We start from the raw sequence: 25,360 nt of genomic DNA, 5'->3' as shown, positions 1-25,360 counted from the left end.
ATGGTTTGTGGAGGGAAGATTCCCACCAGCCACACTCACCTGCAGGTGATGGTAAGAGCGTTGCTTGCTTGGATCGAGTACTCCGTTGCTGAAATGTTGAGTGTGGGCGCTGACATGGAGAATCCCTGCACCAGGCCTGCGGAGAGTCAGAGATATTCCGGTCACTTCAAACATTGGCGACATTCAACACATAGCAGAAGGTACCACGTGATCCCTTGCCGGACTCTAACAGCAAAGAAGGTGCTGCCATTCACCCCATTATGTCTGTACTGGCCCTTTTAAAGAGCATCTAATTAATCTCATTCCCCTTCCCTTTCCCATCACCCTGCAAGTTTTGGTTTCATGGATCGACCCAATTTCCCTTCGAAAGTTACCGTTGAATCTTTCAGGCAGCATGAGGCCATTCGGCCCATCCTGTCGGCACCGGCCCTCCGAATGAGCAATTAATTTAGTTGCATTTTCCTGCCACATTCCCACAACCCCGCACATTCTTCCTTTTCAGATACCAGTCTAGTTTGAGTACTTCAGCTGAACCTGCCTCCACCATACCCTCAGGCAGTACCTTCCAGACCTTGACTGCCCCTGTCAAGAGCGGAGTGGTGGCTCAGTGGTTAGCACTGTGTGGAGTTTGCACGTTCTGCCCGTGTCTGCGTGGGTTTCCTCCGGTGCTCCGGCTTCCTCCCAAAGATGTGCAGGTTAGGTGGATTGGACATGCTAAATTGCCCCTTAGTGTCCAACAGGTTACGGGGATAGGGTAGGGGGCATGGGCCGAAGTGGATTGCTCTTTTGGAGGGTCGGTGCAGACTCGATGGACCGAATGGCCTCCTTCCACACTATAGGGATTCCATGAACAACGAGGAAAAGCACTGCAGCTCCCAATGGCTCCATCTCAACTGTTAAAGGCAGAGTAGCACTTCCTCACACAAAGTCTAGCGATCAGGAATTCTCTTCCCGAGAAAGCTATTGAGCTTGGGTTATGAATTGGGAATTTCGGAACTGAGATTGATAGATTCTTGTTGGGTGAGGGGGGGGGGGGGGTGGGGATTAAGGGTTACTGTCCCAAGCTGGGTAAATGGAGTTAAGCTGCAGGCCAGCCATGCTCGAACTGAATTACAGAACAGGCTGGCGAGACTGAATGACCTTCGTCCTGCCCCTGTGAAACTGAGAGGGTGGATGGATGTGGCGGGCTGTTGAGCGAGTGGGATTGACTTTTGACCCGGGATGAACTGCTGGATCTAATGGCTGGTCCGTCGGGTTCAGACAAACACATCTTGAACCTTGTGGCTTTTACAGGAGCTAATGACAGAGACCTCACCCGCAGGCTTTGTCTGTGCTGCAGATCGGAACCTTTCCAATTAGACATCTTCAAAACACGAGATTCATTTTTACAGCTTCAACTGCCTCACATTCGCATTGGCTAACAAGTAAACTTGCCTCCCAACAAGAAAGTCTTTTCACAAACAGTGCCAAAGGCAGTTTGTGAAATAATTGTTCCCAGATAATGACTGCAATCCTGTTAAACACTTCCCCTGCTCCCCATTTCTATTCAATGTGTGGGTGTACGAAATGCCAGATGTTTGAAAATGGGACAACATTAAAGAGTTTGGTCTTGTCGGTCCACAGCTTCACCACTCGAGACTCAATATCACAGCTTACTTCGGAGATGACAAGCTCTTGGCTTTGTCCTCTCCCCTCTGGGACTTTCCAAGGGTTCCTTATTAACCGCCCAGCATAGTACCCAACAGGCCATTCTTTACACACAAAGCCAAACTGTTCCACGAGGCGATTCAAGGCTAACACTCCCGGTGCTAACACTGAGGGTGTGCTGCACTGTCAGAGGGTCAGTACTGAGGGAGTGCTGCACTGTCAGAGGGTCAGTACTGAGGGAGTGCTGCACTGTCAGAGGGTCAGTACTGAGGGAGTGCTGCACTGTCAGAGGGTCAGTACTGAGGGAGTGCTGCACTGTCAGAGGGTCAGTACTGAGGGAGTGCTGCACTGTCAGAGGGTCAGTACTGAGGGAGTGCTGCACTGTCAGAGGGTCAGTACTGAGGGAGTGCTGCACTGTCAGAGGGTCAGTACTGAGGGAGTGCTGCACTGTCAGAGGGTCAGTACTGAGGGAGTGCTGCGCTGTCAGAGGGTCAGTACTGAGGGAGTGCTGCACTGTCAGAGGGTCAGTACTGAGGGAGTGCTGCACTGTCAGAGGGTCAGTACTGAGGGAGTGCTGCACTGTCAGAGGGTCAGTACTGAGGGAGTGCTGCACTGTCAGAGGGTCAGTACTGAGGGAGTGCTGCGCTGTCAGAGGGTCAGTACTGAGGGAGTGCTGCACTGTCAGAGGGTCAGTACTGAGGGAGTGCTGCACTGTCAGAACGTCAGTACTGAGGGAGTTCTGCACTGTCAGAGGGTCAGTACTGAGGGAGTGCTGCACTGTCAGAACGTCAGTACTGAGGGAGTGCTGCACTGTCAGAACGTCAGTACTGAGGGAGTTCTGCACTGTCAGAGGGTCAGTACTGAGGGAGTGCTGCACTGTCAGAACGTCAGTACTGAGGGAGTGCTGCACTGTCAGAGGGTCAGTACTGAGGGAGTGCTGCACTGTCAGAGGGTCAGTACTGAGGGAGTGCTGCACTGTCAGAGGGTCAGTACTGAGGGAGTGCTGCACTGAAAGAGGGTCAGTAAAGGGAGTGCTGCACTGTCAGAGGGTCAGTACTGAGGGAGTGCTGCACTGTCAGAGGGTCAGTACTGAGGGAGTGCTGCACTGTCAGAGGGTCAGTACTGAGGGAGTGCTGCACTGTCAGAGGGTTAGTACTGAGGGTGTGCCGCACTGTCAGAGGGTCAGTACTGAGGGAGTGCTGCACTGTCAGAGGGTCAGTACTGAGGGAGTGCTGCACTGTCAGAGGGTCAGTACTGAGGGAGTGCTGCACTGTCAGAGGGTCAGTACTGAGGGAGTGCTGCACTGTCAGAGGGTCAGTACTGAGGGAGTGCTGCACTGTCAGAGGGTCAGTACTGAGGGAGTGCTGCACTGTCAGAGGGTTAGTACTGAGGGTGTGCCGCACTGTCAGAGGGTCAATACTGAGGGAGTGCTGCACTGACAGAGGGTCAGTACTGAGGAAGTGCTGCACTGTGAGAGGGTCAGTACTGAGGGAGCGCTGCACTGTCAGAGGGTCAGTACTGAGGGAGTGCTGCACTGTCAGAGGGTCAGTACTGAGGGAGTGCTGCACTGAAAGAGGGTCAGTACTGAGGGAGTGCTGCACTGTTATAGGGTCAGTACTGAGGGAGTGCTGCACTGTCAGAGGGTCAGTACTGAGGGAGTGCTGCATTGTCAGTGGGGCAGTACTGAGAGAGTGCTGCACTATCAGAGGGGCAGTACTGAGGGAGTGCTACACTGTCAGAGTGCAAATAGTGAGGGGGTGCTGCTCTGACGGAGGTTAGTACTGAGGGAGTGCTGCACTGTCAGAGGATCTGTAATGAGGGAGTGCTGCACTGACAGAGAGTCAGTAATGAGGGAGGGCTTCACTGAGCGAGGATCAGTAATGAGGGAGTGCTGCACTGTCAGAGGGTCAGTAATGAGGGAGTGCTGCACTGACAGAGGGACAGTACTGAGGGAGTGCCGCACTGTCAGAGGATCAGTACTGAGGGAGTACTGCACTGTCAGAAGGTCAGTAAAGGGGGTGCTGCACTGTCAGAGTGTCAGTACTGAGAGTGCTGCACTGTCAGAGGGGCAGTATTGAGAGAGTGCTGCACTGTCAGAGGGTCAGTACTGAGAGAGTGCTGCCCTGTCAGAGGGTCAGTCCTGAGGGAGTGCTGTACTGTCAGAGGGGCAGTACTGAGAGAGTGTTGCACTGTCAGAGGGGCAGTACTGACAAGAGTGCTGCACTATCGGAGAAGCCACCTTTAGGATCAGACGTTAAACTGAGGTCGTGACTGTTCTCTCAGGCAGAGGATCCCTCAGAAGAAGTGTGCTGGGATAACAACCATCCATCAACCAATTTCACTGAATATTGATTATCTGTGCGGATCACATTGCCGTCCATGGAATCTGGCTGTGCATAAATGGGTTTCTGTGTTTGCAATCTTATAACAGTGATTACATTTTAGAAAGTACTTTGTTGGCAGTAAAGTGTTCCGTAATGTGCCGCGGCTGTGCAAGGCGCTGTAGAAATGCAAATACTTCTTCCACTTGCAGTAAAGGTGCAGAAATCCCCAGCTCTGTATGAGTTCAGTGCCTGGTGAATAACCCACACACCCTCCAAAATTAAAAAAAACAGGATACTGGAGATGATGTTTGAAAATTCACACGAGGTGGGTGGGGTTCCTGTTTTCCTGCATGTTTACAGAATCTTGAACAGCAAATAATCCAACCCTGTCAGGGCAGTCCGGAGTAGCACATACAGGATATTGCGTGCTCCTCAACACAGCGTTAGTGCACGGCATCAACAAGCTGTGAGACACTTTCGATTCCTGGCCAATCAGTGAGTGGCAGAGATCCTGACACTCAGACATCAATCGCATAGGATTTAGGGAAGAGATTGGCCCAAATGCTTGTAGGACCCCTGTTGCAGTTTCAGCTCGACACGAGCCTCCTCTCACCCCATTTCATCTCACCCCATCAGTACATCTTTTTATTCCTTCCTCCCTCATGTACTTACCTAATTCCCCCTTCTCGACATCGACGCCATTCGCCACAACCACTCCCCCCAGTGGGGAGTTCCATAATCTCACCACTCACACAAATATTAGTGATGTAGATTTGCAGAGTGAGCTATTGGAACAGTGACAGAATTCCTGCCTCTGAATCAGGAAGTTAGGGATTGGAATCTTGCATCAAACAGCCTCAGTGGGTGACAGTACCTGTGGACCTGTACCTCTGTGAGACTTAGTACAGGGGTTCCCAGGGGTGTGTCAATATTTACAGAGCGTTCCCGGGAGTGTGTCAGTATTTACAGGGTGTGGTGTTCTTTGTGGTTCAGATCCAAGGATGGTTGGCATAGTGCTCACAAAGACCACATCTACCTTTTGTACTAAACAAAGCTAAAGACTTATTTACACTACGTAATTGAATTCGACCTCTTACTTCTATGTACTAAACAATTGACAATAAATATACAACCTACACTCATCTACCACTAATCTCTACACTAATACAATAACTATGATCTGCTCTCACTCACACTAACTTTCCTATAGTCTTTCTCCTAGCCTTCTCCTCAACACTCTCCCAGAAGGCTTAGCATTGATGCCTTATACAGTTCTGCATCTTGCTCCCTCTAGTGGTTGATTTGGACATAACATTAACCTTACCAGTTCTGTACATTTCTCGGAATGTCACATACCCCTTTCTTTGAAACAAAATGTTATAAATTCCATTTCCAACATTTTTTGAATATAACAGTAACGAGGATGCATCATTATTTTTTACATTCAATAGCAAAAGTTAAATGTCATACCACAGCAGTGATTACAGAGTAATAGTTATTAACACGTCATTATAAATTCAGTCTAATCGGCAGTTTTCTTGTTCGGGTCGATTTTCTTAGTGTACTTCTTGAAGTGTTCAAATCATCTTCCATGTTTTCTTGTCGACAATGAAGGATTGGGAAAGTCAATGTTGTGGAATATGGTATCCGGAGCAACAATATTAGGAGTTTGAAGTGGAACATAATTCTTTATCTTCAATCATGCCCTTCGATTCCTTCGAAACATTGTGCCATGTTCAGTTTGTACCAAATATGATCTTGGTGCTATCTCTCGTAATACCTTAGCAACATCTGACCATCCACCATCAAGATTCTGTATTCTGACATAATCTCCTCCTTGTAACGGTGGTGAAGGTTTTGTAAGCCTATTGTGGTAGGCTTTTTGTTTTCTTTTTTGTAACCTTATTCTGTCACGTAGTAATTGTTCATCCATATTCGGAAATGAGATTTCTGGTAGAGTCGTACAAATTTTTCTTCCCATCAATATCTGGGCGTGCGACAAACCTGATGCCAATGGAATAGCTCTGTATGTTAACAGTACTAACGAGAAATCTTTGTTGTCATCTAGTGCTTTGCTGAATAGCTTCTTCACTATTCCGATGCCTTTCTCAGCTTTCCCATCAGTTTGGGAGAACAATGGACTTGACGTTATATTTTGGAAATTCTAACTTTCCGCAAATTGTGACCATTCCCAGCTGGTAAAGCAAGGACCATTGTCGGAAACAACTTTCAATGGAATGCCATGTAGAGCAAATACAGATTTTGCTGCTCTGATGACTGATCGAGTTGTTGAATCTGTGAGCATATTAACCTCAGGATAGTTAGAATAGCAATCAATAATGACTAAATAATCATGTCCTTTGAAATAGAAGATGTCCATTCCAACTTTCAACCATGGGTAAGTGACTACTTCATTTGTTTCAAAGCTTTCTTTGCATTGTGCGGGTTGATGCATCTGACAAATGCCGCATTTCTGCACATGACATAGGCAGGAAGGGGCATGAGGAAGGGGCACACGACATAGGCAGGAAGGGGCATGAGGTCCTGCAGCAGGAGTTCAGGGAGCTAGGCAGAAAGTTAAAAGACAGGACCTCGAGGGTTGTAATCTCGGGATTACTCCCTGTGCCACGTGCCAGTAAGACTAGAAATAGGAAGATAGAGCAGCTAAACACGTGGCTAAACAGCTGATGTAGGAGGGAGGGTTTCCATTATCTGGACCACTGGGAGCTCTTCCGGGGCAGGTGTGACCTGTATAAGAAGGACGGGTTGCATCTAAACCGGAGAGGCATAAATATCCTGGCCGCGAGGTTTGCTAGTGTCACACGGGAGGGTTTAAACTAGTATGGCAGGAGGATGGGCACGGGAGCAATAGGTCAGAAGGTGAGAGCATTGAGGGAGAACTAGGGAATAGGGACAGTGTGGCTCTGAGGCAGAGCAGACAGGGAGAAGTTGCTGAACACAGCGGGTCTGGTGGCCTGAGGTGCATATGTTTTAATGCAAGAAGTATTACGGGTAAGGCAGATGAACTTAGAGCTTGGATTAGTACTTGGAACTATGATGTTGTTGCCATTACAGAGACCTGGTTGAGGGAAGGGCAGGATTGGCAGCTAAACATTCCAGGATTTAGATGTTTCAGGCGGGATAGAGGGGGATGTAAAAGGGGAGGTGGAGTTGCGCTACTGGTTCGGGAGAACATCACAGCTGTACTGCGAGAGGACACCTCAGAGGGCAGTGAGGCTATATGGGTAGAGATCAGGAATAAGAAGGGTGCAGTCACAATGTTGGAGGTTTACTACAGGCCTCCCAACAGCCAGCGGGAGATAGAGGAGCAGATAGGTAGACAGATTTTGGAAAAGAGTAAAAACAACAGGGTTGTGGTGATGGGAGACTTCAACTTCCCCAATATTGACTGGGACTCACTTAGTGCCAGGGGCTTAGACGGGGCGGAGTTTGTAAGGAGCATCCAGGAGGGCTTCTTAAAACAATATGTAGACAGTCCAACTAGGGAAGGGGCGGTACTGGACCTGGTATTGGGGAATGAGACCGGCCAGGTGGTAGATGTTTCAGTAGGGGAGCATTTCGGTAACAGTGACCACAATTCAGTAAGTTTTAAAATGCTGGTGGACAAGGATAAGAGTGGTCCTAGGATGAATGTGCTAAATTGGGGGAAGGCTAATTATAACAATATTAGGCGGGAACTGAAGAACATAGATTGGGGGCGGATGTTTGAGGGCAAATCAACATCTGACTTGTGGGAGGCTTTCAAGTGGCAGTTGAAAGGAATTCAGGACCGGCATGTTCCTGTGAGGAAGAAGGATAAATACGGCAATTTTTGGGAACCATGGATGACGAGAGATATTGTAGGCCTCGTCAAAAAGAAAAAGGAGGCATTTGTCAGGGCTAAAAGGCTGGGAACAGACGAAGCCTGCGTGGAATATAAGGAAAGTAGGAAGGAACTTAAGCAAGGAGTCAGGAGGGCTAGAAGGGGTCACAAAAAGTCATTGGCAAATAGGGTTAAGGAAAATCCCAAGGCTTTTTACACGTACATAAAAAGCAAGAGGGTAGCCAGCGAAAGGGTTGGCCCACTGAAGGATAGGCAAGGGAATCTATGTGTGGAGCCAGAGGAAATGGGCGAGGTACTAAATGAATACTTTGCATCAGTAGTCACCAAAGAGAAGAAATTGGTAGATGTTGAGTCTGGAGAAGGGTGTGTAGATAGCCTGGGTCACATTGAGATCCAAAAAGACGAGGTGTTGGGTGTCTTAAAAAATATTAAGGTAGATAAGTCCCCAGGGCCTGATGGAATCTACCCAGAACACTGAAGAAGGCTGGAGAGGAAATTGCTGAGGCCTTGACAGAAATCTTTGGATCCTCGCTGTCTTCAGGGGATGTCCCGGAGGACTGGAGAATAGCCAATGTTGTTCCTCTGTTTAAGAAGGGTAGCAAGGATAATCCCGGGAACTACAGGCCGGTGAGCCTTACTTCAGTGGTAGGGAAACTACTGGAGAGAATTCTTCGAGACAGGATCTACTCCCATTTGGAAGCAAATGGACGTATTAGTGAGAGGCAGCACGGTTTTGTGAAGGGGAGGTCGTGTCTCGCTAACTTGATAGAGTTTTTCGAGGAGGTCACAAAGATGATTGATGCAGGTAGGGCAGTGGATGTTGTCTATATGGACTTCAGTAAGGCCTTTGACAAGGTCCCTCATGGTAGACTAGTACAAAAGGTGAAGTCACACGGGATCAGGGGTGAGCTGGCAAGGTGGATACAGAACTGGCTAGGCCATAGAAGGCAGAGAGTAGCAATGGAAGGATGCTTTTCTCATTGGAGGGCTGTGACCAGTGGTGTTCCACAGGGATCAGTGCTGGGACCTTTGCTCTTTGTAGTATATAGAAATGATTTGGAGGAAAATGTAACTGGTCTGATTAGTAAGTTTGCAGACGATACAAAGGTTGGTGGAATTGCGGATAGCGATGAGGACTGTCGGAGGATACAGCAGGATTTAGATTGTTTGGAGACTTGGGCAGAGAGATGGCAGATGGAGTTTAATCCAGACAAATGTGAGGTAATGCATTTTGGAAGGTCTAATGCAGGCAGGGAATATACAGTGAATGGTAGAACCCTCAAGAGTATTGAAAGTCAAAGAGATCTAGGAGTACAGGTACACAGGTCATTGAAAGGGGCAACACAGGTGGAGAAGGTAGTCAAGAAGGCATACGGCATGCTTGCCTTCATTGGCCGGGGCATTGAGTATAAGAATTGGCAAGTCATGTTGCAGCTGTATAGAACCTTAGTTAGGCCACACTTGGAGTATAGTGTTCAATTCTGGTCGCCACACTACCAGAAGGATGTGGAGGCTTTAGAGAGGGTGCAGAAGAGATTTACCAGAATGTTGCCTGGTATGGAGGGCATTAGCTATGAGGAGCGGTTGAATAAACTCGGTTTGTTCTCACTGGAACGAAGGAGGTTGAGGGGAGACCTGATAGAGGTATACAAAATTATGAGGGGCATAGACAGAGTGGATAGTCAGAGGCTTTTCCCCAGGGTAGAGGGGTCAATTACTAGGGGGCATAGGTTTAAGGTGAGAGGGGCAAGGTTTAGAGTAGATGTACGAGGCAAGTTTTTTACGCAGAGGGTAGTGGGTGCCTGGAACCCGCTACCGGAGGAGGTGGTGGAAGCAGGGATGATAGTGACATTTAAGGGGCATCTTGACAAATACATGAATAGGATGGGAATAGAGGGATACGGACCCAGGAAGTGTAGAAGATTGTAGTTTAGTCGGGCAGCATGGTCGGCACGGGTTTGGAGGGCCAAAGGGCCTGTTCCTGTGCTGTACATTTCTTTGTTCTTTGTTCTATGATTGTCCACCGTACCAGCCTCCCCGAACAGGCGCCGGAATGTGGCGACTAGGGGCTTTTCACAGTAACTTCATTTGAAGTCTACTTGTGACAATAAGCGATTTTCATTTCATTTCATTTTCACACCCTTGTTGATCCCAGGCCAGTACACAGATTGTCTTGCTCGTTTGCGACATTTTTCAACTTCTTGGCGCCCTTCAAGTATCTGTTCCAAGATATCTTTCTGTAGGCAGGAGGGATTGACTATTCTGTCTTCTTTAAGTAGGAATCCGTTGATCACAGTGAGGTCATCTCTGACACTACGAAAACTGGTACAACAGTCATTGGGCTATCCTTCTCTCAGGTATTGGATTACCCATTGGAGTGTCGAGTTTCTTCGCGTATTAGACGTAGCTTGTTGTCAGATACTGGTAGCATGTCTGCAATAAATGAAGGTTGTGCTTCCACAATGTGTACTATTTCTGAAGTCGAGGCATCAATATTATGTGTAGCTCTTGATAACGTATCAGCAACAACTAATTATTTTCCTAGCGTGTAGCTTAGTGCGAAAACGTATTTACCTAGCTTCATCATCATTCTCTGAAGTCATGGGGACATCTCGTTAAGGTCTTTCTTGATGATGCTGACCAAAGGTCTCTGATCAGTTTCAACTACAAAGTGTGGTAAACCATATACATAATCATTAAATTTGGTTATGCCGGTTAAAAGACCAAGGCATTCTTTTTCTATTTGCGCATACTGTTGCTCTGTTTGAGTCACCAAGCGAGATGCATATGCTCTGTCATAATGTCGTCTCTCTTGGGTATGGGATAGTGTTCCCTCTTAATATTATTATTCAGATCTTTTGTATCTATGCATACTCTTAGTTCTCCATTAGGTTTGTGTACGCATATCATCGAACTGACCCAGTCTGTTGGTTTGGTCACCTTGGAAATGATGTCTGACTGTTGCATTCGGTCAAGATCAGTCTTGAGATGATCTCTCAATGGAGCTGGCACTCTTCTGGGCGCATGTATTACAGTTTTGGCATCCTTTTTTGGCCATTCCAGCGAATACATGGTCAAATTTACCAAAACTTGTTCAATTTCATCTTTAAGCATGACATTTGAATTATTGGTTGCGTGTATCCTTTCAAGCAAGTTGAGTTTGCTGCAAACATCCACCCCAAGTAGTGATGCTTTGTCATTTTCTATTATTTCGAAGTCTAGTGGCACGCTGATGTCACCATTCTGAACGGTGAGACAGCAGGAACCTCTCGTGGCTATGGCATTGCCATTATAGTCAGTCAATCGACAGCTTGATTTCCTTATTTGTGGTTTACTGTGCACTTGTCTGAGATCCTGTTCAGTTATTAAATTCGCATGTGCACCTGTATCTAATTTAAATGGAACCTCAGACCCATTAATGTTGAGTATTACAGTGCACTCTTGAATTTGGAGAGCTGATATATTGAATTGTTATCACAGTCCAGTGCATTAACCCTGGTAATCTCATCGACCATGTAAGTATCTTTCAGTGCATACTGGGAGGAATCATCATTATCAGGTAAGACTTTGTTTTCTTTTCCTTCACTCTGTATACTCTGAATCTTCCTATAAATGTTGTACGATCTTTTAAATGTATTTGCGAAACAGCACTGGACTGCAAAGTGTTTGTATTTGCAACATTTGGAACATTGTTTGCCTTTTGCCGGACAGTTGTTTTTACTGTGGGCGTGGCCACAGCGTGTGCATGTCATCACGCTCGTGACGTCACTTTAAAAATGGCCGCCAGCTGTTGCACGCAGTTTTCTGTGCTGCGCCACAGCATTAATGGTGTCGGCCACGTTTTCCGACTGAGAGCCTTTTTCGTTTGCCCTGATCTCCGCATATTCAAAGGTTTCTTGTCCACTGGCTTTACACAAATTAATTATTTCAGCTAGCGGCAAAATCGGTCGCCTCAGCATTTTTTCTCGCAAACGTTCATCATTAATTCCAAAGACAATTCGATCGCGAAGCATTGAATCAGCAATGGAGGAGAAGTTACACGACTGCTGCGCTCTTAATTTTAAAGCAGTAATAAAAGAATCTGCTGAATCCCCTTTCAGCTGCAGCCTTTTTCTGAACATTAGCGCTCGTATGTCTCGTTCACTTGCTTTTTGCAGTGAGCATCAAATTCTTCCAGCACCATATTATATTTGTTTTATCCTCATCTTCAGCAAATTCAAATGAATTGAACAACTCTAATGCCTGCGGCCCAGCCAAATTAAGAAGAAGCATGGTTTTTCTCTGATCGGAAGCATTTTCTAGCACGGAGGCAGATAAGAAAACTTCAAACTGTTGTTTGAAACATTTCCAAGTTTGACACCATTTACTGGTCATCCTGAAGTGTTCTGTTCTTTTCAGGCCTTCCATCTTACTATCCGTTGTTAGCGCAGATTTTTCAATTGGTGTAGTGGCGTGACTGTTTTTCTGCCATACGACCTAAACAAATTGCTCATTTTTTTTTAGAAATCCATTCCTGGTACCATGTGGTGTTATTTGTGGTTCAGATCCTAGGATGGTTGGTATGGTGTTCACAAAGACCACAACTAGCTTTTGTATTGAACAAAGCTAAAGATTTATTTACACTACTTAATTGAATTTGACTCTTACTACTGTATATGGAGATGCTGGCGTTGGACTGAGGTGGGCACAGTAAGAAGTCTTACAACACCAGGTTAAAGTCCAACAGGTTTGTTATGAATCACGTGTTCATCCGTTGTTGCAGGGTCTGCATGGTCTCACCAATGTACCAAGCCTCGGGACATTATTTCCTGCAGCGCATGAGGTAGACAGCGTTGGCTGAGTCGCACGAGTATGTACCGCGTACCTGGTGGGTGGTGTTCCCACGTGTAATGGTGGTACCCAAGTCGATGATCTGGCACATCTTGCAGAGGTTGCCATGGCAGGGTTGTGTGGTGTCGTCGTCACTGTTCGCCTGAAGGTTGGTTAGTTTGCTGCAAACAATGCTCTGTTTGAGGTTGCGCGGTTGTTTGAAGGCAAGTAGTGGGGGGGGGGGGGTTGGGATGGCCTTGGAAAGATGTTCGACTTTCCAACATCTTCTTCACAGCCTTCAACATGTCATTGATGAAGGCGAACATCTTGCCAAGGCCATTGCGATGGATGAACGGACATCGCGCGACAGTCACCAGGCAGGAATGTTCCTTTCCAGTCAGGGAACACTTCAGCAGTCATTCAGCCTCTGATCTTCAGGTAAGCGTTCTCAAAGGTGGCCTGCAGGACGCGCGACAACGCAGAATCGCCGAGCAGAAACTGATAGCCAAGTTCCGCACGCATGAGTACAGCCTCAACCGGGACCTTGGATTCATGTTGCATTACATTCACCCCCCACCATCTGGCCTGGGCTTGCGAAATCATACCAACTTCCTTGCTTGAGACAATTCACACCTCTTTAACCTAGGATTATCACTCTCTCCAGTCGCTCCGTCTGGATCTGTAAAGACTTAATTCCCTGCAAAGACTCGCATTCAAAGTATTGTCTTGCATCATTGAATTTGTCGATATCTGTGTTTCTGGAAACCACCTCTTCATTCACCTGAGGAAGGAGCTGCGCTCCGAAAGCTAGTGATTCATAAAAAACCTGTTGGATTTTAACCTGTTTTAAGACTTTTTACTGTTACTACTATATAATAAACAATTGACAATAAACATACAATCTACACTCACCTACCACAATCTACACTCACCTACCACTAATCTCTACACTAATACAATAACTATGATCTGCTCTCACTCACACTAACTTTCCTATAGTCTTTCTCTTAGCCTTCTCCTCAACATTCTCCCAGAAGGCTTAGCATCGATGCTTAATCTAGTTCTGCATCTAGCTCCCTCTAGTGGTTGATTCGGACATAACACTAACCCTTACAGTTCTGTACATTTCTCATAATGTCACACAGGGGTTGAAGAAAGCATGCCAGTATTTACAGGGCATTCCCGGGAGTGTGTCAGTATTTACAGGAGGGTCCCAGGGAGTGTGTCAGTATTTACAGGGGGTCCACAGGGAGTGTGTCAGTATTTATTCGGGGTCCACGGGGAGTGTGTAAGTATTTACACGGGTCCCCAGAGAGTGTGTCAGTATTTACAGGGGGTCCCTGGGGAGTGTGTCAGTGTATACAGGGGGTCGCTGGGGAGTGTCAGTATTTACAGGGGTGTCCCCAGGGAGTGCGCCTGTCTTTAAAGAGGGACCCCAGAGGAGTGTGCCAGTATTTACAGGGGTGTCCCCAGGGAGTGTGTCAGAAGTTACAGGGGGTCCCGAGGGAGTGTGTCAGTATTTACAGGGTTTCTCCAGGGAGTATTTCAATATTTACAGAGGGTCCCGAGGGTGTGTGTCAGTATTTACAGGGTGTCCCCGGCGAGTGTGACTGTATTTACAGGGGGTCCCGAGGGAGTGTGTCAGAATTTACAGGGGTTCCCCGGGGAGTGTGGGGGGGTCCCCGGGGAGTGTGTCAGTATTTACAGGGGATCTCCGATGAGTGTGTCGGTATTTACAGGGGTTTCCAAGGAGTGTGTCTGGAGGATCCCTGACAAGTGTGTCAGTATTTACAGGGGGTCCCCGGGGAGTTTGTCAGAATTTACAGGGGTTCCCAGGGTGTGTGTCTGTCTTTACAGGGGGTCCCCAGGGTGTGTGTCAGAATTTACAGGGGTTCCCCGGGGTGTGTGTCAATGTTTACAGGGGGTCTCCCGGGGAGTGTGTCAGTATTTACAGGGATTCTCCGGGATGTGTGTCAATGTTTACAGGGGATCTCCATGAAACTGTACGTAGTTACATGGGGCCGGTATTTGCTGATGAATAGTTCAGTTATAGACCACGATGGGCCTCAGCTGGACCCCTGTGTCTAATTCTTGGTTAAATCTTTTCTGAAGGTTGTCGAGATTTCAGATAGAGTGTACGGGAGATTTACTAAAATGGCACTTTGCTCTGTGAGAGACTGGAGAAACTGGGTTATTTTCCCTGGAGCAGAGGAGATTGATTGAGAAACCCTGAGGGTATTTTCATTGCGAAAGAGATGGGGAGAAACTATTTTCTGTGGTAAGAGTGTCGCTAACCTAAATTGACCCCCTCCCCCCCCTCCCCCCGGCCACATCCTCCAGTCCTGTTGACGTCGCCTCCCCGCTGCGTGTTCCGCTGGGCATGGCCGGTGAACAATGGAAAACATCATTGACATTGGCGGGAGTGGAAGATCACACCGCCAGCCAGTGGCGAGCCGCTGTTCGTGGGGAGGGCCACGAAAATCCCCCCCCCCCAATATCTTTGCTTTCCCACTCAGTCCCTCTACAATTGAATCTCAGTGCAGTGTTTACACTATTTGCGGTTTTGTAAAAAATGCCATCAAATGTTTTTTAAAATCCGCCTCAAACCTAACAACATAGTCCTTCAAGTGAGGAACAGAAATGTTAAATGTGTGGAACCTTTGAACAGCTGAGTGGCAAACATGTCTACAGCCTCAGTGAAGTGTTGTTTGATGGGAAAACCGCAACATGTAGCAAGGATGGATGAGGAGTCCCTGCTGGGTTCAGCTGTAAACTCTGGGCTTCAGACTCAAACTCCTGTGAGGGACATTGGGTCCGGTGTTTCCACAGACAAAACGGTTAGCGAAGAGTCAACACTGAAGTGAAGATTTTCTGAGTCCCTCTCCGACTTGGGTGCAGGGGCTGGTTTAGCACACTGGGCTAAATCGCTGGCTTTTAAAGCAGACCAAGGCAGGCCAGCAGCACGGTTCAATTCCCGTACCAGCCTCCCCGAACAGGCGCCGGAATGTGGCGACTAGGGGCTTTTCACAGTAACTTCATTTGAAATCTACTTGTGACAATGAGCGATTTTCATGAGGCCGTCGACCATCCATGATACGCTCGGGATGGGCAACCGGCCCAGGAGGAGAGGACACGGAAAGTCTCCCGTTCCGTGAGGAAGCCATGGGTGTGAAATGCCAAACCAGATTCCTAATGGCAAAACATATTGGTGGAATAGTTGTAAACTTGGCAGAACATACCAAATAGCTGGAGCCTAATAATGGCCCAGATCCTTTTGGTCTCATGACACAGTTAGAGATGATTCAACACCACAAGTTGGGCTTGGAATTTTAAACAAGTGAGTCACCTTCAGCTCGCAGTCCCTGCGCTGTTAAAGTTTCCATCTTCCTTACAGAAGCTTCATACGTTCGGCACTAAGGGTGAGTGAACATTATCCTTTTGCCATTAATAGCCAACCTCCTTCAGCCTTGTCGTCTCTCCTCCTTCTCTCTAGTCTGTGGGTGGGCTCTCCAAATTTCTTATCTTGTTCCTGTTCCCTTTCCTAGAACACCCTGAAACCTCTTGGCTTTTTAATCTCTCTGGTTAGTGGACCTTTCCAATTATTCATTGGCGCAAAGGTAGTTCTGAATGTGAAAGGGTTTCACACCCCTTGACTCCAATACAATGTGAATAAATGGAGAGGATCATTTTCCCTAGTGGATCAATCAGAATCATTTCGTTTCTACCTCGTCTCAGTTAGTTTCACGACCCATTTAAACATAGTACGAAGTCTTACAACACCAGGTTAAAGTCCAACAGGTTTGTTTCAATGTCACTAGCTTTCGGAGCGCTGCTGAATTCACCTGAGGAAGGAGCAGCGCTCCGAAAGCTAGTGACATTGAAACAAACCTGTTGGACTTTAACCTGGTGTTGTAAGACTTCGTACTGTGCTCACCCCAGTCCAACGCCGGCATCTCCACATCATTTAAACATAGCGCGAGCGAATTATCCAGGCTGACACTCGCTGCGCATTCCTGAGGGAGTACTGCACTGCCAGAGGTGCCTTTTTGGATGAGATAGTCAGTCCTCTCAGGTGGGTGAAAGATGACACGGCTCCCTTTCCAGAAAAGAGAAAGGGATTCCTGGCCCAACAATTATCTTGCAACCAGCATTATTGAAAACCCATGAGCCAGCACTTTACATTCCCCGGGTGGATGACGGTTCACATAGCTGGTCTTGGGTTGGAGGGGGCGAACGGGACGTGGGGTGGTACCTCCAAATATCCCCCCCACCCCGCCGTCCATCCCCCACCACTTTGGAGACCCCCCGGTGTTCCCTGGCCTCCCCACATTGGGACCCTTGCCATTTGCAAGCCAGTGGACATATCAGCGAGAGGCAGCACGGTTTTGTGAAGGGGAGGTTGTGTCTCACTAACTTGATAAAGTTTTTCGAGGAGGTCACAAAGACGATTGATGCAGGTAGGGCAGTGGATGTTGTTTATATGGACTTCAGTAAGGCGTTTGCCAAGATCCCTCATGGCAGACTGGTACAAAAGGTGAAGTCACACGGGATCAGGGGTGAGCTGGCAAGGTGGATACAGAACTGGCTAGGTCATAGATGGCAGAGAGTAGCAATGGAAGGGTGCTTTTTTGATTGGAGGGCTGTGACTAGTGGTGTTCTGCAGGGTTCAGTGCTGGGATCTTTGCTATTCGTAGTATATATAAATGATTTGGAGGAAAATGTAACTGGTCTGACTAGTAAGTTTGCGGATGACACAAAGGTTGGTGGAATTGCGGATAGGATGAGGACTGTCAGAGGATACAGCAGGATTTAGATCGTTTGGAGACTTGGGCAGAGAGATGGCAGATGGAGTTTCATCCGGACAAATGTGAGGTAATGCATTTTGGAAGGTCTAACACAGGTAGGGAATATACAGTGAATGGTAGAACCCTCCAGAGTACTGACAGTCAGAGAGATCTAGGTGTACAGGTCCACAGGTCACTGAAAGGAGCAACACAGTTGGAGAAGGTAGTCCAGAAGGCAAACGGCATGCTTGCCTTCATTGGCCGGGGCATTGAGTATAAGAATTGGTAAGTCGTGTTGCAGCTGTATAGAACCTTAGTTAGGTCACACTTGGAGTATAGTGTTCAATTCTGGTCGCCACACTACCAGAAGGATGTGGAGGCTTTGGAGAGGGTGCAGAAGAGATTTACCAGGACGTTGCCTGGTATGGAGGACATTAGCTATGAGGAGAGGTTGAATAAACTTGGTTTGTTCTCACTGGAACGAAGGAGGTTGAGGGGACGACAAAATTATGAGGGGCATAGACAGAGTGGATAGTCAGTGACCTTTTCCCAGGCCACCCCTCTAGAACATAGAACATAGAACGATACAGCGCAGTACAGGCCCTTCGGCCCACGATGTTGCACCGAAACAAAAGCCAGCTAACCTACACTATGCCATTATCATCCATATGCTTATCCAATAAACTTTTAAATGCCCTCAATGTTGGCGAGTTCACTACTGTTGCAGGTAGGGCATTCCACGGCCTCACCACTCTTTGCGTAAAGAACCTACCTCTGACCTCTGTCCTATATCTATTACCCCTCAGTTTAAAGCTATGTCCCCTCGTGCTAGCCATTTCCATCCGCGGGAGAAGGCTCTCACTGTCCACCCTATCTAACCCCCTGATCATTTTGTATGCCTCTACTAAGTCTCCTCTTAACTGTCTTCTCTCTAACGAAAACAACCTCAAGTCCATCAGCCTTTCCTCATAAGATTTTCCCTCCATACCAGGCAACATCCTGGTAAATCTCCTCTGCACCCACTCCAAAGCTTCCACGTCCTTCCTATAATGCGGTGACCAGAACTGTACGCAATACTCCAAATGCGGCCGTACCAGAGTTTTGTACAGCTGCAACATGACCTCATGACTCCGGAACTCAATCCCTCTACCAATAAAGGCCAACACTCCATAGGCCTTCTTCACAACCCTATCAACCTGGGTGGCAACTTTCAGGGATCTATGTAAATGGACACCTAGATCCCTCTGCTCATCCACACTTCCAAGAACTTTACCATTAGCCAAATATTCCGCATTCCTGTTATTCCTTCCAAAGTGAATCACCTCACACTTCTCTACATTAAACTCCATTTGCCACCTCTCAGCCCAGCTCTGCAGCTTATCTATGTCCCTCTATAACCTGCTACATCCTTCCGCACTGTCGACAACACCACCGACTTTAGTGTCGTCTGCAAATTTACTCACCCACCCTTCTGCGCCCTCCTCTAGGTCGTTGATAAAAATGACAAACAGCAACGGCCCCAGAACAGATCCTTGTGATACGCCACTTGTAACTGAACTCCATTTTGAACATTTCCCATCAACCACCACCCTCTGTCTTCTTTCAGCCAGCCAATTTCTGATCCACATCTCTAAATCACCCTCAATCCCCAGCCTCCGTATTTTCTGCAATAGCCTACCGTGGGGAACCTTATCAAACGCTTTACTGAAATCCATATACACCACATCAACTGCTCTACCCTCGTCTACCTGTTCAGTCACCTTCTCAAAGAACTCGATAAGGTTTGTGAGGCATGACCTACCCTTCACAAAGCCATGCTGACTATCCCTGATCATATTATTCCTATCTAGATGATTATAAATCTTGTCTCTTATAATCCCCTCCAAGACTTTACCCACAACAGACGTGAGGCTCACCGGTCTATAGTTTCCGGGGTTGTCTCTACTCCCCTTTTTGAACAAAGGGACCACATTTGCTATCCTCCAGTCCTCTGGCACTATTCCTGTAGCCAACGATGACATAAAAATCAAAGCCAAAGGCCCAGCAATCCCTTCCCTGGCTTCCCAGAGAATCCTAGGATAAATCCCATGAGGCCCCGGGGACTTACCTATTTTCAGCCTGTCCAGAATTGCCAACACCTCTTCCCTACGTACCTCAATGCCATCTATTCTAATAGCCTGGGTCTCAGCATTCTCCTCCACAACATTATCTTTTTCCTGAGTGAATACTGACGAAAAATATTCATTTAGTATCTCGCCTATCTCTTCAGACTCCACACACAACTTCCCATCCCTGTCCTTGACTGGCCCTACTCTTACCCTAGTCATTCTTTTATTCCTGACATACCTATAGAAAGCTTTTGGGTTTTCCTTGATCCTACCTGCCAAATACTTCTCATGTCCCCTCCTTGCTCGTCTTAGCTCTCTCTTTAGATCCTTCCTCGCTACCTTGTAACTATCAATCGCCCCAACTGAAACTTCACACCTCATCTTCACATAGGCCTCCTTCTTCCTCTTAACAAGAGATTCCACTTCTTTGGTAAATCACGGTTCCCTCGCTCGACGCCTTCCTCCCTGCCTGACCGGTACGTACTTATCAAGAACACGCAGTAGCTGTTCCTTGAACAAGCTCCACTTATCCAGTGTGCCCAACACTTGCAGCCTACTTCTCCAACCTATCCCCCCCCAAGTCATGTCTAATGGCATCATAATTGCCCTTCCCCCAGCTATAACTCTTGCCCTGCGGTGTATACTTATCCCTTTCCATCACTAACGTAAACGTCACCGAATTGTGGTCACTGTCCCCAAAGTGCTCTCCTCCCTCCAAATCCAACACTTGGCCTGGTTCATTACCCAAAACCAAATCCAACGTGGCCTCGCCTCTTGTTGGCCTGTCAACATATTGTGTCAGGAAACCCTCCTGCACACATTGTACAAAAAACGACCCATCTAATGTATTCGAACTATATCTTTTCCAGTCAATATTTGGAAAGTTAAAGTCTCCCATAATAACTACCCTGTTACTTTCGCTCTTATCCAGAATCATCTTCGCCATCCTTTCCTCTACATCCCTCGAACTATTTGGAGGCCTATAGAAAACTCCCAACAGGGTGACCTCTCCTTTCCTGTTTCTAACCTCAGCCCGTACTACCTCGGAAGAAGAGTCCCCATCTAGCATCCTCTCTGCCACCGTAATACTGCTCTTGACTAGCAGCGCCACACCTCCCCCTCTTTTGCCTCCTTCTCTGAGCTTACTGAAACACCTCAACCCCGGAACCTGCAACATCCATTCCTGTCCCTGCTCTATCCATGTCTCCGAAATGGCCACAACATCGAAGTCCCAGGTACCAATCCATGCTGCCAGTTCCCCTACCTTATTTTGTATACTCCTGGCATTGAAATAGACACACTTCAAACCACCTACCTGAACACTGGCCCCCTCCTGCGAAGTCAAATCTGTGCTCCTGACCTCTGTACTCTCATTCTCCCTTACCCTAAAACTACAATCCAGGTTCCCATGCCCCTGCTGCATTCGTTTAAACCCCCCCTCTGGACACCCTTATGCCCCAGCTGTTTCATCAAGGGGATGGGCGTGGCCAAACAGAATCTGGGGCCCACCAGGCTCTCCTCAGAAGCGCTACCCCACTGCAGAGGAACAGCAGAGCTCACCCCAACTAAGAGGGCACCTGCAACGTGGCCTTTGGAGCCCTCCCTGGTTCTCTACCCCTCGCAGGACAGAGGTCTCCCTCGTGACTCCCACCCCTCCCGATCTCCAGACATCCCCTCCTGGTCAGACTGGCAGCACTGACTGCGTCTGCCACCACCACCTAATTGGTGTTCAGGAGGGCAAGTTTGAGTCTGTGGCCAACCCTGGGGAAGAGGGTGCGCCTCCGCTCCTCACTGGCATGGAGCTGTGTGTCCACCGCGGACCCCCGAACTAGGGGGGGGGGGGGCAGGTCTTCTGTGAGCCATCTTGGTGGCTGCAGTGAGTGTGTGGTAAGTGGAGCGCTTATAAACAGCTCCAGGTGCCAAACTCTAACTCCAGCCCCAATGGTTAGAACGCCCGCTGGACCGGGAATTGCTGGGAATTCCCAGCAGCACGGTGCTAGCTCATTTGCATGTCCTGACCAGCTAATGAATAGTTCCCCAACGGGAACACGGACCGCACAAAATTCAGTCCCGGCGGCAACGCTTAGTTACCCAAACGGCGAATCCTGCCCAGTGTAATAAGAGAGTGCTGCACTGTGGAAGGTGCCGTCTTTCAGATATGACATTAAACAAAAGTATGTTCTGATTCTTTAGCTGGACATTACTTGAAGAGCCGTACAATCCATTCCTCAACCAACATCTCACGCACATCAACTCAGCGGGTTGACAGGTCCTTTATTGCTATCGCTCACACGCTCCATTTCGAGCTGGATCTTGGCCAGTGACCAAAATCCAGTTCTTTGGCTACAAGGACAAATTCAGAAATTGAGTCAATCACCAGCCCAAAAAACCTCTGGGAGCACATACAGGTCGTGCCTGAGAATCAAGCAGATTCTGGCTACTCCTGATGAATTCTCAGAGCTGTAAGGGTGTTGAGGCTACAGGCTGTGCAGTACAGGTAAACCTGAAAGGATTGTGTCAAGAAAGACTGGCAAGCACTGGTCAAAACCTCAAGCCACCCCTTTGAACTTCACATAACTAATGAAATGCAGTCCCCGTTACCATGTATGCAAACACAACAGTCAATCTACACACAGAAAGATCTAACAAATATCAATTAGATATATGACAAGGTTATCTGTTTTTAGTGATATCGGCCACGGGATAAACATTGTCCAAAACACTGGGGAGGATTCCGCTCTTCAAAATAGTGTTGTCGCAACTTATGAAAATCGCTTATTGTCACAAGTAGGCTTCAATGAAGTTACTGCGAAAAGCCCCTAGTCGCCACATTCCGCCGCCTGTTCAAGGAGGCTGGTACGGGAATTGAACCGTGCTGCTGGCCTGCCTTGGTCTGCTTTCAAAGCCAGCTATTTGGCTCAGTGTGCTAAACCAGCCCCTGTACCAACCGATCCACAATAGTCACTTCTGTAAAACAGTACAATGCTCCCAAAGTACTGCCCCTCTGGCAGTGCAGCACTCGCTCAGTACTGCCCCTCTGACAGTGCAGCACTCCCTCAGTACTGACCCTCTGACAGTGCAGCACTCGCTCAGTACTGCCCCTCTGACAGTACAGCACTCCCTCAGTACTGACCCTCTGACAGTGCAGCACTCGCTCAGTACTGCCCATCTGACAGTGCAGCACTCCCTCAGTACTGACCCTCTGACAGTGCGGCACTCCCTCAGCGCTGCCCCTCTGACAGTGCAGCACTCCCTCAGTACTGACCCTCTGACAGTGCAGCACTCCCTCAGTACTGACCCTCTGACAGTGCAGCACTCCCTCAGTGCTGCCCCTCTGACAGTGCAGCACTCCCTCAGTACTGACCCTCTGACAGTGCAGCACTCCCTCAGTGCTGCCCCTCTGACAGTGCAGCACTCCCTCAGTACTGACCCTCTGACAGTGCAGCACTCCCTCAGTGCTGCCCCTCTGACAGTGCGGCACTCCCTCAGTACTGACCCTCTGACAGTGCAGCACTCCCTCAGTGCTGCCCCTCTGACAGTGCAGCACTCCCTCAGTACTGACCCTCTGACAGTGCAGCACTCCCTCAGTGCTGCACCTCTGACAGTGCAGCACTCCCTCAGTACTGACCCTCTGACAGTGCAGCACTCCCTCAGTACTGCCCCTCTACCTGTGCAGCACTCCCTCAGTACTGACCCTCTGACAGTGCAGCACCCCCTCAGTACTGACCCTCTGACTGTGCAGCCCTCCCTCAGTACTGCATTGGAGGTATCAATCTAGATTACGTCCTGAGGTTTCTGCATTGTGACTGAAGCCATGACCTACCTATTGTGAGACAGCTGAGACTCTCATTTGTCCAAACAGGTACATTAATACATCCAACAAAGAACGCGAGCGCCCCCTCTCATTTTAAAAACCTGGAGCAAATCTACAGGTTCTCTGAAACATAACTAATTACAGCAATGTCAGCGGGTACAACAGCAGCTGTATATCCAGGGCTTGGGACTGACCAGAACTGTTTTTCAGAGAGGCAACTGAATCAATTCATCCCACACCTGGTGGACGCAATGTTGAAGAGAATCGGATTTGTCCTGTCGTGATCGATGGGACATTGGAATTCTTTCCAAGCAGCTCCAGAAACCCTTCAAACTAACAACTCAACAGGAAGCGCCTTTGGCTGGACAGGCGTGAGTTCGAATCAGTATTCAGTATTTTCATGAACAAAAAAATGTTACAATGCAAAAGGAGGCAGTTTAGCTTCAGGTTTTTATCCCGTTCCCTTTCAAAAATTCCTGTCAACTCTGCTTCCATCGCCCCTTCAGGCACCGCAGCCCAGATCACACCCCCTGTAAAAAACCTGCTCCCTCACCTCCCAGCTGGTGTTTGTGCTGTCGACCTGAATTGTGTTTGTTCTGGTTTCCCACCCTCCTTCGAAGTGCAAAGAGTTTCCACCTTATTTACTTCATCAAAACAGTTCTCTTCTCCAGCACGATGCTTGTGGCCTTGGCTCTGGCCAATCAGCAACCAAAGCTTGATCTAAGGGCAGCCCAACCAAATGCCATCAATCTCAGCGTTGATATTTTCAACTGACTGCCAGAACCAACAGCTTTTGGGGTGGGGGGGGGGGAGATTCTCGACTTGCAGGACCCTCTGTGTGAAGATGCGCTTCCTAACATCTCCACCAAATGGCGCAGCTGTAGGTTTAAGGTAATGTCAACCTTGCTTAGGTCTCCCGCACCCCCCCCCCCCCAACCCACTTTGCTGCAACCACCCCCCCCCCCCCCCGCCCCCCCCACCCAACACACACGCACACAAGCCAACTGGAGGAAACAGTTTCTCTCCATCTATCCTGCCAACTCTTTCAATGGGGTAGTAGTGGCTCAGTGGTATTGCCACTGGACCCGTAAGCAAGAGACCCAGTGCATGGTCTGGAGAGCCCCTTGTCTTTTAGGGAAGGAAATCTGTTGTCCTTACCTGGTCTGGCCGACATGTGACTCCAGATCCACAGCAATGACTCGTCAATGGCCTCGCAAGGCACTCAGCTGAAGGGCAATAAATGCTGGCCCAGCCAATAATGCCACCAACCCATGAATACATTTTTAAACGTCATCCTGAACATCTTGATCCGATCACCCTTTCATGTTTCAAACTAAAGGAACCACCCCACCCCCACCCCCACGGTGGTGCACTGCACGGAAATGAACAGGGCTACTCCAGACGGAGTCTGACCAGAGTGCAAGTGGAGGAATCCCGTCCTCCCGTATTCCAGACCCCTTTGAGATAAAGGCCAACATTCCCCTTGCCTTTTTGATGACTTTTGTTTGTACCCTCTGCACCAGCTTCTGGCGATTTGTATCCAGCGACAGCCAAAATTCTTCTGGCTGTGGTGCACTTGGAAACAGGCTGGCTTCTGAATCCCGAGGTGCTGGGTTTTGAGTCCCACTCCAGGACTTTGGCACAGAAATCAAGGCTGACACTTCAGCGCGGTGCGGAGGGAGTGCTGCACGGCTGGGGGCTGCTGATTTCCGATGACAGGTTAGGCCGAGGTTCCACCTGCCTGTTTGAGTGTGTGTAAAAGTCCCCATGACGCTACACTGAAGAGCCGCAGGGGGGTTGTTCCCGGTGCCCTGGACAATGCTTGTCCTTCAGTCAACATCATTCAAGAAAAGTAGGTCATTATCACATTGCCGTTTCATTCATAAAAGAATGTTGGCAGAACACGGATGATGTCGCCGCAACGGAAACAGGAACTCCCCGCTCCTCCACATTTCCTGGACTCTCTTCATTGAGAAAACACTTCTGATTTGCCTTTCTTGGGTCCAAAGTGAACAGACGCAGATTTCCTC

At 48.3% G+C, this 25,360-nt stretch overlaps 1 protein-coding gene across 1 annotated transcript in view; it reads right to left on the bottom strand.

Annotated features, from left to right (window-relative positions):
- The window catches only part of flt4 (fms related receptor tyrosine kinase 4), a 620,139-nt gene that overhangs the window by 188,574 nt on the left and 406,205 nt on the right, over positions 1-25,360 (bottom strand). The window contains exon 2 of the mRNA XM_072512680.1: positions 40-136. Within this exon, the coding sequence (XP_072368781.1) occupies positions 40-136 (97 nt within the window). The remainder of the gene's footprint in view (positions 1-39; positions 137-25,360) is intronic.

This window comes from Scyliorhinus torazame, chromosome 7, assembly GCF_047496885.1.
Source record: "Scyliorhinus torazame isolate Kashiwa2021f chromosome 7, sScyTor2.1, whole genome shotgun sequence".
Taxonomy (NCBI): domain Eukaryota; kingdom Metazoa; phylum Chordata; class Chondrichthyes; order Carcharhiniformes; family Scyliorhinidae; genus Scyliorhinus; species Scyliorhinus torazame.
The sequence above is the reverse complement of the archived record's forward strand: the minus strand, read 5'-3'. Positions and strand labels throughout refer to the sequence as shown.